Source organism: Pelodiscus sinensis, chromosome 5 (assembly GCF_052426305.1).
Source record: "Pelodiscus sinensis isolate ZL-2025 chromosome 5, ASM5242630v1, whole genome shotgun sequence".
NCBI lineage: Eukaryota > Metazoa > Chordata > Testudines > Trionychidae > Pelodiscus > Pelodiscus sinensis.
The window spans coordinates 116,927,238-116,942,115 of record NC_143056.1 but is presented as its reverse complement, the minus strand read 5'-3'; the positions used below and the strand labels follow the sequence as shown (position 1 = coordinate 116,942,115).

Genomic DNA, 14,878 nt, shown 5'->3' with positions numbered 1-14,878 from the left:
AGAGCTCTCAAAAAACCAAAGGCACATGTACCCCAAAGTTTGCTAGTTTTAAAAATCACGAGATTTAAGGCAGAGTCATGATTGTTATATGCCTGAGACTGGCAACCTTATTGTTAGCGCTTACTTTCTTGTGTCTTAAATGGGGAATGTGCTCCCTCCATACCTCACCCGGGGAGGGGAGCGCCCTCCATCCCCCGCTCCTCCCTTTATCCCACATTGAGTGCAGAGGTTCCATATCCTCCACCCAAAGAGCTCCTTTCTTTCCCCCACTGGAGAAGGGGGGGGAGGGTGTCTCTGTATAGTAGGTGTTAGTTTCCCCAGCAAAAACTGTTGTAGCTCGGGGAGGGAGGAATCAAACCAGAAAAAGGTGAAAGGGGTACTCAGTATTATTTACTCGGGAATGTATTGCACAAACTTTGGTATGCAGCCCAGAAATATTTGATTTATTGCATTAAAAAGGGAAATGTAATCTTGCTTAACTCTTCTAAAGACAGCTGGCAGGATCTGGAGAAGGGATTTCAAAGTCAGTGTTAGTAGCCTCACTTAACTTTTTCTGATTTACTCCAGGTTTTGGAAGCAAATACAGCAAAGAAAGCAGAACCACAAAGAGAAGAGTTAACAGCAAGTTAAGCTATTTAATCAGAAATTGTAGTGATTGGAGTTTACTGGCAAGTGATATTCCCACAACACATTGAACTGGCTTTAGGTCTTGGCACAGCACAGTTAACCCTTTCAGTCCCATTTCCTATGAGTAATCAGTTTGTGTATTTCATCCCTCTCCCACTGAAGTCAGCAATTCTCCCCTCCCCCAGCCCTTCTCTACATATAGAAGCTTTTTAAAGCAAAGACAAACCAAAGTAGTATTTGAGAGGTCAGTCCCAGGATATGCACTGGTAGCAGACAAGAGAGGGTGGATTGCCTTCAGTGCTCCGATGTGATCCTGGAAAAGCAGCAGATTCTCTGTCCCTCTAAAAATAAGACCTTACTGGCGGTGTTTGCTTTATTTTAAAAGCTAGAGCAATACCTTCTTATAATGCTCTGTTATGCAGCTGGGGCCTGATCCAAAACCCATTGTCATCCATGGAAAGATTCCCACTGACTTCACTGGGTTTTGGATGAAGATTCGGTGTAGTAGTTTGGTCAAGCCAGTGTGATCCTCCTCCCACACAGATTATAGTGAAGGATCATCTGTAGAAAGCACGCAGACACACACACACACACACGCACGCACACACATTCATTTTGGCTTTGCTGAGAAAGGGGGAAAAGTCCAACATGTTTCTACAAGAAAAGTCGATTTGTTTCTCCCTTCATAACTTTTCACAGAAACCCTTTTTGAGAGGTTAAGTGAGAATGTGCCTGTCAACAAATCTGAGCAGGCTTCGCAACTGTGACCCATTCTTCCTCACCAAACTTGTCAGTTTTAGTCCAGAAAAGCCCAAACCAGGCATGTTGTCATCTGGCTTCCATGCCCCATATTATGGGGTTTCATCATTTCCTTAATACACAACTGGACTTACCCTCACAAAAGCTGGGACACAGACTCCTGAACTCTTCTACCTTGATCCAAACCATAGGGAAAAAATAAAAGCCCAACAACCTGTTATGTAAAAAAAAAAATCCCAAAACCTATTTCGGCAAATCTTGGTGTCCACAGTCTGTCCTGGTGTTAGGAACAAAACTATATACTTTGTACAGGAAAGCCCCCGGCCTTAGGGTTTAAAACAGAGGCTCTTCCAAAGTGTCTATTCAAAACTACCCACACAAACCTTATTTTTAACACCTGATTGTTTGATAGTGCCTGAGCAAGATCTAGTGTATCAGATACCCTGTCAATGTACCACTGGTTGAAGGCAAGCCAGACACATCTGTTGGTACAGTTATGTTAAATCTATTTCCTCATGTGCCCCAATTCCCTACTGCTGAACAGAGTGCTAAAACCTTTCCAAGTTGCTCTCTTAAAACAATTACTGTAGGGAAAAGCAACTGGGAAGGAAGGGGGGAGGAGGGGAGACTCCACCACACAAAGTAGAAGGCTCTATGCCAACCATTAACTCTCACTCCATTTTGGCTTCCTTTTCTTGTTTTTCCTCTCCGAATTTTCATTCCTCTGAGACCAAACATGCTGCAGTGCTTCTCATAACAGAGTTTAATAATCTCTTTAGGCTCTGAAGCTAAAGAACTGTGTGTCCCTTCTACACAATCTTGATATTCCCCCTGCCAAACGACTTGAGAAAAGCATATAAAACTTTGTTATAAGAGGTCTATTTAAAGTTCTGTCCAATAGCCCATACTTGACCTTGCATGACCTCATATAATAGAAATCAGAACCAAACAGATATAATTTGCATGCAGATCTGAATGGTGTGCTTTGAGCCCTCTAACATAAACATGTGCACACTTAAAGTGATTTTAGGATTTACCTATGAAATAGACATTGCTATTTAATTCCATAGATCATTCTCCTTGCACAGCCTTCCCTGATCACCTGCTATTCAGCCAATACTGTCAGACTGGCTGTGGTGTTGGTATATAAGGGCAATGCTTCCCAGGTACTTGTAAGCTTTAAATAAGCATATGCACAAGCAGCAAAAAAAATCCATTTAAAAAAAAGTCTGCTAGGGTCCAACTCCAGTCTGGGAATCCCGGCAAGAAGCCAGGGATCATCCATTTCTCCAAGGACTCAGAGCTAGCAGAGGAATTTCCTGCGGGTTCCCAGTGACAGGTGTCAACTCCCCTCACCTGAGTGTGCAGCGTCCCACAAGGGGCAGTGCACAGACACACACCAGTTCTCCCTGGTGTGAGCCGCCCCCTTGCAGACACAGCTCCCGCCTCAGCCCTCTGGAGCTGGGCACAGGCAGCCGGGCCCCAGCCGGGAGTCCCCGCAGTGCAATGCTGTTACAGACCCGCCAGCAATGTGGGTCACCGGGCCCTGTTTTAACCTGTTCGGCTCTCCCTGGGCGAAATGCAGTCCTCCGGCTTGGAGCTAGGCGGCTCAGCCTGGGCCGGCCTTTGAGGTCCCTCTAGCGACCGTATAGGGGAACTGTAGCCAGGGGGATTTTTGTTTTCTTTTTCTGTTTCCAAACCCCCAGCTCCACACGCAACCAAGGAAGGGGGGGGGGGGGAGGGGAGCAGCTCACAAATCCTCTCGCCCTCCTATACCGACCACCCATTGCACCCTTTTGCCAGGACTTCCCCATCATTCATTGGCACCGAAAATGGGGAGGGGGGGATGCACCCACAAGAAATAAAACATTTCAGCTGCTCCTAGGTGTAACAGTCATTTGGCTTGCAAGACTCCAAAGCTACCCCCCCACACACACACACACACAAATCACCCCTCTGCGCTTCTTTTACCAAGCCCCCCCCCCCCGCCACCCCTGCAGGAGCGGGGTGTCTCCCGCACTGAGCAGAGTAGCTGTTCTAACTTCTCCCCAACCCGCGTCCTTCTGTGCACTGGGAGACACGCGCGCGCCAAGACTCCGATTGAAGGCTGGGGCGGCTGGGCTGCCCCCCAGGCTGCTGCCTTGCAGACGCCTGATGCGGCTGCTCTGAGCTCTGCTAGCCCCCTGGCTGCCCCCCAGCCCTGCCTGCTGGGATACCCGCGCAAGTCCCACATGGGCTGTTTCGTTCCGTCCTTACCTTTAAACTTCCACTGCTACTTTCAACTTCTTGCGCGCAGCCCTGGAGGAAGGCTGGGTGACTGCAGCATGCATCCGTGTCTCGCTCTGCTCTTGACATGCTTCTGCCCTGCTTGGGTGTCTCGATTGTCTCTTTGCTGGTGAGTTGAATTGGAGGGAAGGGGTTGGGGGTGACAAGTCCTTGTTTTACGAGGATGTGTGGTGGGGGGGGGGGTTTTCTTCTTTGCTGTCTCTTGGCTTGATCTTGCTTTTCCAAGAGCCTGAGCTGGTGGGGCTTGGTTCTCCCAGCTGCGGCAATAGTCTCAATTAGCTGCTCCACAACTGAGGAGACAGGCTGAGCGTACTCACTGCCCCTTCTTTTATACACCCTCCAATGGGCATGCTCCAGCTTCTACTGTAATAGCGATCAAGGCAACTCAGCCAATAACCTTGCAGAAGTTATCTAACCCCTCTTTCCCCCTCCCTCCCTGCCTCCCTCTCTCTCGTGTAACTCTCCCGAGGCTCACATTAGGAAAAAGTTTCAATAACTTGGTTTCATAGAATGTTCTTGTCAGAGGGTTGAATGTAGCTACTGCTCCATGCAGGAACACATATATATGTCCTTTGGGTGAGGGCAGGAGAAGGTGTCTGCTTTCATTGCATGCTGCTCTTCAGATACAGGTAAAATGAGCAGTAAGTATGTGAGCATATGAATGAAAGTTTTATTTTTTTTTAAAAAAACAGATCATTCTGAGATTGACAAATGTCCTACCGGGTGACCAAATTCTATATTAAAACTACCAAATGTTTAGGAATGGTTGTCTTTGAACTCCTTTACTTTTACCAATATATTCCTATGGGAGGAAAAAATCCTATTTCAGCAGAGTGGCAATTCATTAGCCAATGGGCACCAGGTAATGCGTTCATATAATTCTTTTCCAGGGAGAGAACCACCAGTTTTCCGCACTGAAATCTCTTCATCCAAGTAAGGGAGTACTTTTCTTTAAAGGTGCTTGTTTCATCTTGAATCTGATCTTTCCTCCTTTTACAGGACATCCTCTGAGCTCCTTCATTTGGTCAAAATTCCTCCACTTGCCAAGAAATAAAATTAAGATGTTTATTCTAATATTTTTATTTTCAGCCCCGGTGTTCTTCACCATTGGTCCTCCAGGTTACCTTCAAAATAATTCCAGATGTAAAGAACTGTTTCAGTGATTAGAGGAGGCGATTTGCACTCAGTAAAGAAGTTGGCATGGGAGGCATGGCTTAATTTACAGTCACCTACCCAATGAAGTGACTCAGCACATGGGATTTCAGAAGCAAAGGGGTAGGCATGAGAGGTGTTTGTTCACTGTGATTGGTAAACTGTTAATCATTTGTAACTTCATTAACATCCATGCTATCCTAAGGTAAATATGAAGGCTTTGCCTATCTGAGAGCAGACAGATACAGTATGTTCTGCACCTACTGCTGTGTGCTGGCTTTCATGATCACTTGCAGTTGTCAGCTAACTTAATTAAGGTCTCATTCAGCAAAGATTTATACATATGAATAATTTAAGATAATAGGACATCTCCCATATATAGTTAATTGTGCGTGTAAAACTGTGCAAGGTTGGGGACTAAATGTATTATTATTCCAACTGATTACTGTATTGCCTAGTGACCCCACTGTGCTAGATGTTGCAGATACACATAAGTAAGATACTGTCCCATGCCCTGAAGAGCTTACATTCTAAATGGACAAGACAATGAATAGGAGGGGAAAGAGAGGTGGACTGATTTGTCCAAGGTCATGTTGCAGGTCAATATCAGAGATGCCAGGTCAGTCCTGGGTTCCAGCCAGCACCCAAATAATTAATGAAATTCAGTAGCTAGGAGGTGCAAGGCATGGTTACAATGTGCTACTGGACAATTGAACAGTACAAAATAATGCTTTATTTTTATAATTGCTGATTTGTGTGCTCTCTGAGGTTGGAAACTGACTGAAGGATTTCTCAAAACTAGAGGAATTTAGAAGATTTCTCCCAAGCCCTCCAAAGGGAAGCTGAAGAGGGGGACGGAGTGATACTTTCTCTTTCATTTGGCTTTTGACCTCCAGAAGGACATGTTGCCCTCTCAAGAATCTGTTCATTCATCAGGTTGTTCTTTTGATCACAACATTCAACCCGAATTTTCTTTCCGTGTCTGGACTGTGTCATAGCATTTCAGACCAACCAGCCAATCCAATGCCAGTACAACGGCCTTCAAATAAAGATGTCAGCAGACCCGGGAGGAGGGCATGGTGCTGATAAAACACACATACAAGCAAGATTTTCAGCCTAAAGTTAGGCACTTAAATCCATATATAGGCACTTAAACAAGTGGGTTGGTTTTCCACCCCTTAGTGGAAATTAGCTGCTAAGTGCTCAGCACATTTGAAAACCTGACTATTTATTTAGTGTCTAGATATGGATTTATGAATCTATCTTTAGACACTGGTTTGAAAATCTTGGCCCTATATTTTTATACTTCATCCAATGTAAAATGAGAAAGAGTAAATGAGAAAGAAAGTTGTATTCTTTTGCATAATGATCCTTCCCCATTTGTTTTAAAACAAAACTGTATCCACTGTGGTCAAATGGGGCTGTTAGCAGCCCAGAGACAAGAATTGACTTCCCTTCCCCCAACTTTCCACCAGTACCTCCTTTGAGTAGACAAAAGGAACCTAAAGAGGGTAAAAGGGCTAATCTCTCTGAGAAAAACAAGTGACTTTCCAGTAAACAACTGCAACAGCAAACAAAGAGGGTGGCAAATAATGATCATCAAAAATATATTCTAAGGAAGAGATGACCCCATCATGTGAGGAATCTCACCAGCTCAGTGAAAACAGCCAGCATTTTGGATGAGTCTTCATCATCATCAACATCACCACCACCAACAAAATAAACCCCACAAGTTGCCATTGGATCCACTTGTTTTTGTGCCTTTGATCTTTTAATTGCTTCTTAGTTATCCTTCAGTGCAAATAAATAGTGCATTGTGTCAAGAAAGAGAGACAGGGGAGGATAAGAAAGAAAGAAAGACACAAAAGAAAGAGCTGTTGACCAAAAGAAAAAAAATCAGGTTATTTTCCCCATCTTTAAAGGAGTGAGTATGTCTGTATTTGGGAGGAGTTTGAAAATCAAAGCAAAATAAAGAAAAACATATTAAGCCTCAGGCAAATATCATCCTTATGTCAGTAGGAAGAAATGAGAGAGAGGGCAAAAGAGAAGATTAACCTTGTTTAAGTTTATTCCCTGAGAGGTGAATTGATCCAAAGGGTACGATATGGGGAAGAAAAATAGCTCTGAGGCTGTATTGACAGCTAACCTGGTCTTCCTTTCTTTCTTTCTTTCTTTCTTTCTTTCTTTCTTTCTTTCTTTGGAATAGTCCCTGGAATGCCATGGGGAGGAAAGTCCAAGCTTCTTTAAGCACAGATATGAAATTCTAAGAGCCACAATCAGCCTTCCCAAATAACAAGGGACAAAGTTGGCCTTTATAGCATTGTGCACATATGTAGAATTATGACTTGTCTTTTGTGTATTTCCATGGAACAATCTTTACATTAAAACAGTTTGCCAGTGACACCTGGGAAACATGGTGCAGGACAAGAAACTTGATACATTGGAATCCTATTGGGGCAGGGACTGTGTCTATCTATCCATGCAGCATTTATCATGATAGGGCTCTGATCTGAGCTGGGATCCCTAAGGATTATTTGTTAACAAACATCAATATTATTCTGTCACTCGCTGGATGATTGCGGAAACAGCAGCAACACAAGGCACTTTCTCATGATATCACACCTGCCTTCCATCAGAAAATCCCTACAGTCTGGTTGAAACAAAGTTGCACAGGTCTGACTAAAGGTGTGATTTTAAACCTTTGTATATAAACTGATATAAGCCTTTGTGTGGACATGCTGAAATCCATTTTAATCTGGTGTATATTGGTTTCATTTACCATAATAAATGTACAGGCACATACTAAATCAATATATTCAGTTCTAAAGACATTTAAGTGGATCCACATAGGGGTTCACATACATTTTGGATAAATTGGTGAAACGTGCGTGTGTAGACATTGTCCAAGATCTCTGCTCCTGATGTATTCTACAGATGTCTTAAGGTTGACTCTACTTCTGAGTTTCTCTCTTCATAGAAAATCCAGAAGATATTTGCATGTACTGCTCCTATATTAGGCAGGAAATATCACACACATTACTTAATATTTTATAGGTGTTTGATGCTCCTTGTTGAATGTACACATTATACATTTTATGAAATATATACTAGATCTTGATTTGCCGTAGACACTCTAAGGAGGGTGGAATGGTGGAGATAATTAATTGCTTTAAAACAGCGCAGTATGTCGGCTAAGACAAAATACCTCTGAGGAATTCTGGAATCCCAGCTATGTATCTCCCAGGCATGTCTTCGAGACTGTTTTTTTCTTTGCTGTTGCACTTCAGTCAGCGGGTCCTTGTGCCTAGTCCTCATTGTCTTCAGGCTGATCATTGGGTGTGATTCTTAAGAATTCTCCAGAAGCCACTTCCCTCTTTATCAGAGACCCTCATCTTTGCCATCATTCCTTACTCAGCTCCCATTGCTCCCATTCTGAAGTTCCAGGTGCATTTAAAATGAGATGGCCTCTCAGATCCAATGATGGATGTTTGGAAGTTCTGATCTGAATGTTGCAGTAAACCCCAGTGAAAACCTGGGGAGAGAAGAAACGGGGCTTTCTATTGTCTGTTTCTACCTCTTCTTCTTACTCTCTTTTTGGACTCCTTTGGCTTTCCACAACAGAGTAGTTCTTTGGGAAGGCTCTTTTCAGAGAAAGCCAACAGTCCTGGGTTAACACGCTGGTCTAGAACTCAAAAGAGTGGAGTTCAGCTTCTGGCTCTGCTACTGTCTTCTAGTGTGACCAGGGTCAAGTTTTCTAATCTCTCTGTGCCTCAGCTCCCCATGGGGATGATAATATTTCCTTTCCCCATGTTTGATTGCAATATTACGGTTGGTCACAGGATATGAGAGAGACAAGGCAGATGAACTAGTATCTTTTACTGAACTAACTTCTCTCGGTGAGAAACTTTTACCTTCCATGAATAAAAGATATTACCTTTCCTAACCTTGTCTCTCTCTTTCTCTCCATCTTGTCCATTTAGGGTACATCTAGACTACAGGCTTTTGTTGACAGAAGTTTTGTCGACAGATACTGTCGACAAAGCTTCTGTCGACAAAGAGCATCTAGACTACATTCAGTTCTGTCGACAAAGCAAGCCGCTTTGTCGACATGACAGTGTAGACGCAAAGGACAGTTTAGATGCAATAACGCCTTCTGTCGACAGAACTCGTAAAATGAGGTTTACCAGCGTCGACAAGACTGCTGAGTTCTGTCGACGTTATGCGGGTTTAGTTTTGTCGACAAAACCCTGTAGTGTAGACACACCCTTAAATAGTAAGTGTTTCAGCTCAAAGACTGCCCCTTGTGGTATGTAAGTACAGCACCAACCTTCACTGAGATCTCTAGATCCTACTGTAATATTAGCAATGATGTTGGAGGCAGTGCAATTGCTTTCATTCCTGTTCCTGATACACACGGGGCTGGGTTCAACTGGAAAGCCTTGTTATGCAGTTGGTGGTAAATTGCCAATATTTGAAAGGAGGTCCTTGCAAAAATGTTCTCTTTCTGCCTGGGATAGGCACCCTGTACCAGGGCTATGTGCATTCACAGAATGCGGGGTGGAGGGGGGGGGGGGACAGGGAGAAGAGAGTGGGAGAGGTGAATGATTTGTTTTCTCATTTAACCAAAACACTTTCTCGTAATCATAACCAAGGAAGGGAGGCAAGAGCACTTGGCAAACGAACATACACTGAGTACACTTCACTGGAAATGTTTATACTCCGCTCCTGAGAAATACGCTGAGCACTCTGACAGGACAGCATGGGGCTCTGTGTGTGTAATTTGTAAAGGGGTGAGATAAGGATCTTGCAAGGGGTACTGAGGACAGTCTCCTTTGCAGGAGCACAATGTCTAAAATATCTGCCCCTGGCTGCACCCTGGTACGTTCCCAATTCAGAAAATGTGCCCGCCACATGCACTTAGGTGAGCCAGCATCATAGCAGCAGGGATAGCTTGGCGGTATCAAGGAGGAAGGGGTGAAGAGGCCTAACAAGGGGAGTCCCAGACAGCACATCACCTCCGAGGTTATTACTTTCAGGACTGCTATGTACATAATAAAGATGAAGGATGACTGTGGGATTAATGCACCAGGCTGGGATTCAGGAGATCTGGGCTCAATTCCCAGCTCAGCCACAGGCATCTTATGTGACCTTGGCCAGGTTTCCGTAAAAACTTGACAGGCAGTACTGGGGTTTTCAAACTGGGGGTCTCGACCCCTTGGGGATGTCGCTCAGTGTTTTTGTGTGGGGGGGGTCATAAACTGTCAGTCCCCAGGCAGTGGATCTGGGGCTGTCAATCACACATATGACTGACAGCCCTAGCCCCAGCTGCCTGGGGTTGAAAGTGGGGGTTGCACTCAAAGGCTTGCTGTGTGAAAGGAGTTGTCAACAAAAAGAGTTTGAGAACTACTGTCATAAGGAGATGCTGGGGGCTGTGCATGCCTAAAAGGGTGTGTCTAGACTACAGGGTTTTTTCGAAAAAAGTGGCCTTTTTTCAAAAAAACTTCCCCTGTGTCTAGACTGCTGCCGCATTCTTTCGAAAGTAAATCGAAAGACTATAGCATTTTTTTTGACTGCGGAGAACCTCGTTTTACAAGGAATAACACCTTTTTTTCAAAGTGCTCTTTCGAAAAAAGGCGCTATGTAATGCAAACTGTGCTTTTTCAAAAGAGAGCATCCAAACGCCCTGGGTGCTCTCTTTCGAAAAAGCGGCTTGCTTTTTCGAAAGTACTGGTTGTAGTCTAGACACGCTTTTTCAAAAGAGGCTTTTTCGAAAGTATCTTTCGAGAAAGCCTGTTTCGAAAGAGGCTTTCAGTCTAGATGTAGCCAAAGCCTGAGCTTTATTGTGTCTGTGCCCGTTTCACATCTGTACAATGGGCATGAGAACACTCCCTTTGACTGTCTTGCCTGATTAGACCATAAATTCTGAAGGGCATTTACAGGAGTGGTCGACAAAAGCTTTCCTTGTCGACCGCGCCTCATCTAGACTGCCGCGCTGTGCTGGATCAGTGATTGTCGGCACAGCACGGCAGCCATTTTTATTTTAATGAAGCGGGGATTATTTAAATCCCCGCTTCATTGACTATGTTGAGTAAACTACTTTACATGGCTCTGTTAATGGAGCCATGTAGTCTAGACACACCCATAGAGGTGGTGAGTGCTAACCAGTGTTCCCTGTAAGCTGGGTGTGTGTGCGGCCACCCAGGAGAGATTTGGGTGCTGCCCAGCTGAAAAATAGGGCACCCACAGCTAATCACAGCCAGAAGCATGTGTTTCTATTGGTGGTGCACATCTGCACATGTAAAAATGTATTCTGCACATAGATGGAAAAACTTAGAGGGAACATTGGTACTAATATTACCAGACTGGTTGGGGTATGATAGAAAAGCAATCTCCATGCTACAAACAGGAGATGGGTTATGGCATCTATTTCTTTCTACTGCTAAGCAGGGCAGAACCTACCCGTTTTGGGAACAAATATTACACTTTGACCCTAAGGAGCAATGTCAAAAAATAACCAATGAGAAGTCATGCTGGGACCAGTGAATGGCTGGTGGTTGGCTGTGTGGAGCAATGAGATTTAGTTGAAAGACTTGTGAAGAAAGCTGTTGCCTCTGTTTTCCATGACAGCAGACATCTCATTGACAGATTTTTGAAGAATAGCTTCCTGTAACATGGTCTGACTCACCACTGCAGCACCTCCTGCTGGACACTTGAGGATTTAACTCATTTAAGCATTGGACCACCCACCTCTGGCCAGTGTTTGCCTGCGTTACCTGTTTGTCTGTTCTCTACCTTGTATTAGAATCTGTGTCCCTCCCAGATCACAGAGCCCCTCCCTCAGGGTATTGGTCTGCTGCACTGCCCCCATACCCTGGGGTCCTCCCCCTCTGGGAACCCCCAACCACTCATACCCTCAATTAGAGTCAGCAGTGCGGGGAGAGGGGGGACAGAGGAGGCTGCCACAAAGAAGCCTCTGTCCGCCGGGAGCTCAGAGGCAGCAGCATGGGGTGGCAGCCGGGAGCTGGTTTGCGCAGGGATAGCGTGGCTGCAGCCATTGCTGCAAGGGGGCACAAAACCAGGTAAGGTTCCCCCTCATGCCTAGACCACCCCCCACCCCAATCCCCTTACTTCCCTTCCCCCCAAGACCTGGCACCCCATCTTGCTCCGACACCTTCCCTTGTTCTTGCACCCTCTCTCCTGGCCAAACACCCTACTCCCAGCCTGCTTCTGCACCCCAGCCCCTTCCCAGATTCTGCACCCCATCCCTATCCTACTTGGATGGCAGCCCTGTCTCATGCACTGTACCTCTCCTTTTTGTCCCTACCCCAGAGCCTAAGGAGGTCCATAAAATCCACTAACTCCAGAACCCCAGAAAAGTAAATCTGGTCTATGGGAAATCCTGAACATCAGTCCACCCCCTTCCTCCCCGCCCCCCCCGCCCTTCTCTTTCCCTCAACCTGTGAGACTGGGGCACCAGAGGAGTGAGGTGTCTCAGTTGGGGCCACATCAGTGAGCATTGGGGAGGTTTGGGGAAATATTTTGCTTCTCACTTGTGTGGTCTCCAATTGATTTTTTTGTTGGTCAGTTACCCCGACCCAAAAAGGGTTCCCCACCCCTGCAATAAATAAAGAAAACATTGAAACCTTTTGTGTTGGACAGAATATTTTACTTTATTTAAAATGAAGTTTGATAAACTAACATGAGAAAGTTAAAACACTTAATTTGTTTCATAATTTAAACTGTTCTTACTAGCTGCAGCTGGTTCAGAAAATAAGGTCACTGTACCCAGCAGAAAAGTTCTCAACCCTACCCCTTCCACCCGAGGCCCCGTCCCTTCCAGATTAGCCTATGGCCACTTCCAAAATTTGTGAAGTGGTCCCCCCTTCCAAAATTATTGCCCACCCTGATCTAGCCCCTGCCCTTGGGGAAAAGTGCAGTCTGAAATGGCCACTTATCATAGGCAAGGGGTGTGGACCTGCTGCCTTCACCTGCCGTGGCTGCCTCCCTGCAGCCCTAGCACCTTCAGGCCTTGCCTCAGGTCCTGCAGCCTGGGAGTGAGGTGTGGTCAGGCCAGGGCTCCCCAGCTCTGCCTGCCTCTCTCCTCTAGCTTCCCTGGGAGTCAGGTCCCTCCTGCTCCACAGCTGGAGCAAGAATGTCTCTCTCCCCCACTCCAGGAGCCCCCATTTACACAGCCCTCTGCTGGGCCCTAATTGGCTGAGCTGTGCCACAGGGCTCCACAATCTCTGCACTCTCCCAGGGCTGAGTTTTCCCTCCCTGACTCTCCCATTGCTAGTCCAAAGAAAATAGTGGATAGCTGTGGAGGGAGGAACCACGCTCTGATAACATCATTAAATGTAGTGATATCGTTAACAAGCCTGTTAAGGGACCAGCTCCCTCCCATTAGTGACAGAAAGGCAGAACAAAGGAGCCAGCAGAGGTGACCAGGACCCACCCTTTAATAAGCTGTTAATGTGGTTAATCCTTCAACCTCATTTAGCAGCTCAACTGCCCATCTCTTCTCTTCTGTCCCCCATAACTCCACTGCCTTGATTTAGTGTTCATTATGTTCTGCCCCAACAGGTAACAGATTAGAAGCCACTCATGTATGTCATGATGGCTTCATTAAAATCATTTTTATACATCAGGTGAAGGCACAACCCTTTGCATTTAGGAATTGCCATGCTGTATCATACCAGCTGACCCTAAAGGCCCTCATTCAATAAATTGTTTTGACCTGCTCATTGCAGGAAACGATCTGTATAAACATTCAAGACATGACTAATGGTGCTTAATCCACTTACACTTCTCATCATCCAAACTAGGGCTCCACTCAGTCAATTCAGCTGCAATGCCTCCTGGGTAAATATCCTAGAGTTTCCATCACAGCTCCACGCAGCTGCATATTCTTGGAGATACTGAATGATTTTGTGGGATATTTTGTGTGTCCCCAGAGGAATTTTGAGAGGAGGGATCAAGCACCCATAACTCCTTGGAAAACTCTCCTGGTTCCCTGGTGATGTATTCCATAAATCTCCTAGAGAAGGCACTGTTTCCAAGCAACATGGAAGTCTGGCAAAATGCCCATCACGTGCTCCTCCTCCAGCAGCAAAATTTTGTTATGAAATAACCTGTCCATAGAAATTTCTTTCTAAACAAATAGTGAGAGATTTATGTCCTGAATCTTGAGAATTTCTATCCCTTGTATGTTTTTATCCTGTATAACCTAAGTGTGCATTGACCCAGGATTACAAACAGATGGTCCATTTCCACAGACAGAGTTCCTTCCCCTTGATTTATAGACACCAACTCTAAGTGTTAGTGACAGGGAGATTTCTGTGCCTGGATTTAAAGTGTTGCTTCTGTCCCACATGCCATTGATGAGACATTTTTAATTGCCATGGCAAAACAAGCACGTCTGGCTAAAACATTCCAAGCTATGCCCACCTGTACATTTCTAAAGTTCCGTCCAAATGCTGTGATTGGTTGCATTGATAATAAAAAAGATAAATGGATTCCTAAGGCAGGTGGAGGAGAGAGGTCCAATCATAGACATGTTATTTGAAAAGCTAAGAATCATGGAATTCCTCACCTAATCCAATAACCCAGCAATTTAAATAAAAGTGAAATATAATATAACACATACCACTAAATCAAAGTATAAAGAAGACTGAATTAACCCTCTGTACATTACCTGCATGCACTATGAGCTACTTACATAATGCTCATTTTCTAATTTTTAGGGTATTTTTCTGTTGGTAAAATTAGCTATATTGACACCTGTGGAGAATGAGGAGTCCTCAGTAGCCATAGGACAGGTATAGCACAGGCTTTTTTTTTTTTTTTAATGAAAATTTTTTTATGGTTGAAAAATTGCCTTTAAATCCCCCTCCCCCCATTACCTCCAAAATATTGGTACCGCTGTCGGTTCTTAAAGAAATGTTTAATTTTCCGCAATATTTTCTGCAGATGTCTCAATGGTTATCAAAAAGTTGTGTTTAGAACAAACCTAGGTTTTCAATTTCAGGTTTTTTTATGTGTTTGTGGGAATATTATT

At 44.7% G+C, this 14,878-nt stretch overlaps 1 protein-coding gene and 1 long non-coding RNA gene across 2 annotated transcripts in view; one reads left to right on the top strand and one right to left on the bottom strand.

Moving 5' to 3' along the window:
• The window catches only part of IGF2 (insulin like growth factor 2), a 38,621-nt gene extending 34,651 nt beyond the window's left edge, over positions 1-3,970 (bottom strand). Inside the window, exon 1 of the mRNA XM_006134915.5 lies at positions 3,643-3,970. Within this exon, the coding sequence (XP_006134977.1) occupies positions 3,643-3,741 (99 nt within the window). The 5' untranslated portion in view covers positions 3,742-3,970. The remainder of the gene's footprint in view (positions 1-3,642) is intronic.
• A 124-nt stretch (positions 3,971-4,094) lies between these two features.
• LOC142829245 (uncharacterized) lies at positions 4,095-6,568 on the top strand. The gene is made up of 2 exons (XR_016349710.1): positions 4,095-4,301; positions 4,563-6,568. It is a non-coding gene; the product is annotated as an uncharacterized LOC142829245 (long non-coding RNA).
• The last annotated feature ends 8,310 nt before the right edge of the window (positions 6,569-14,878 follow it).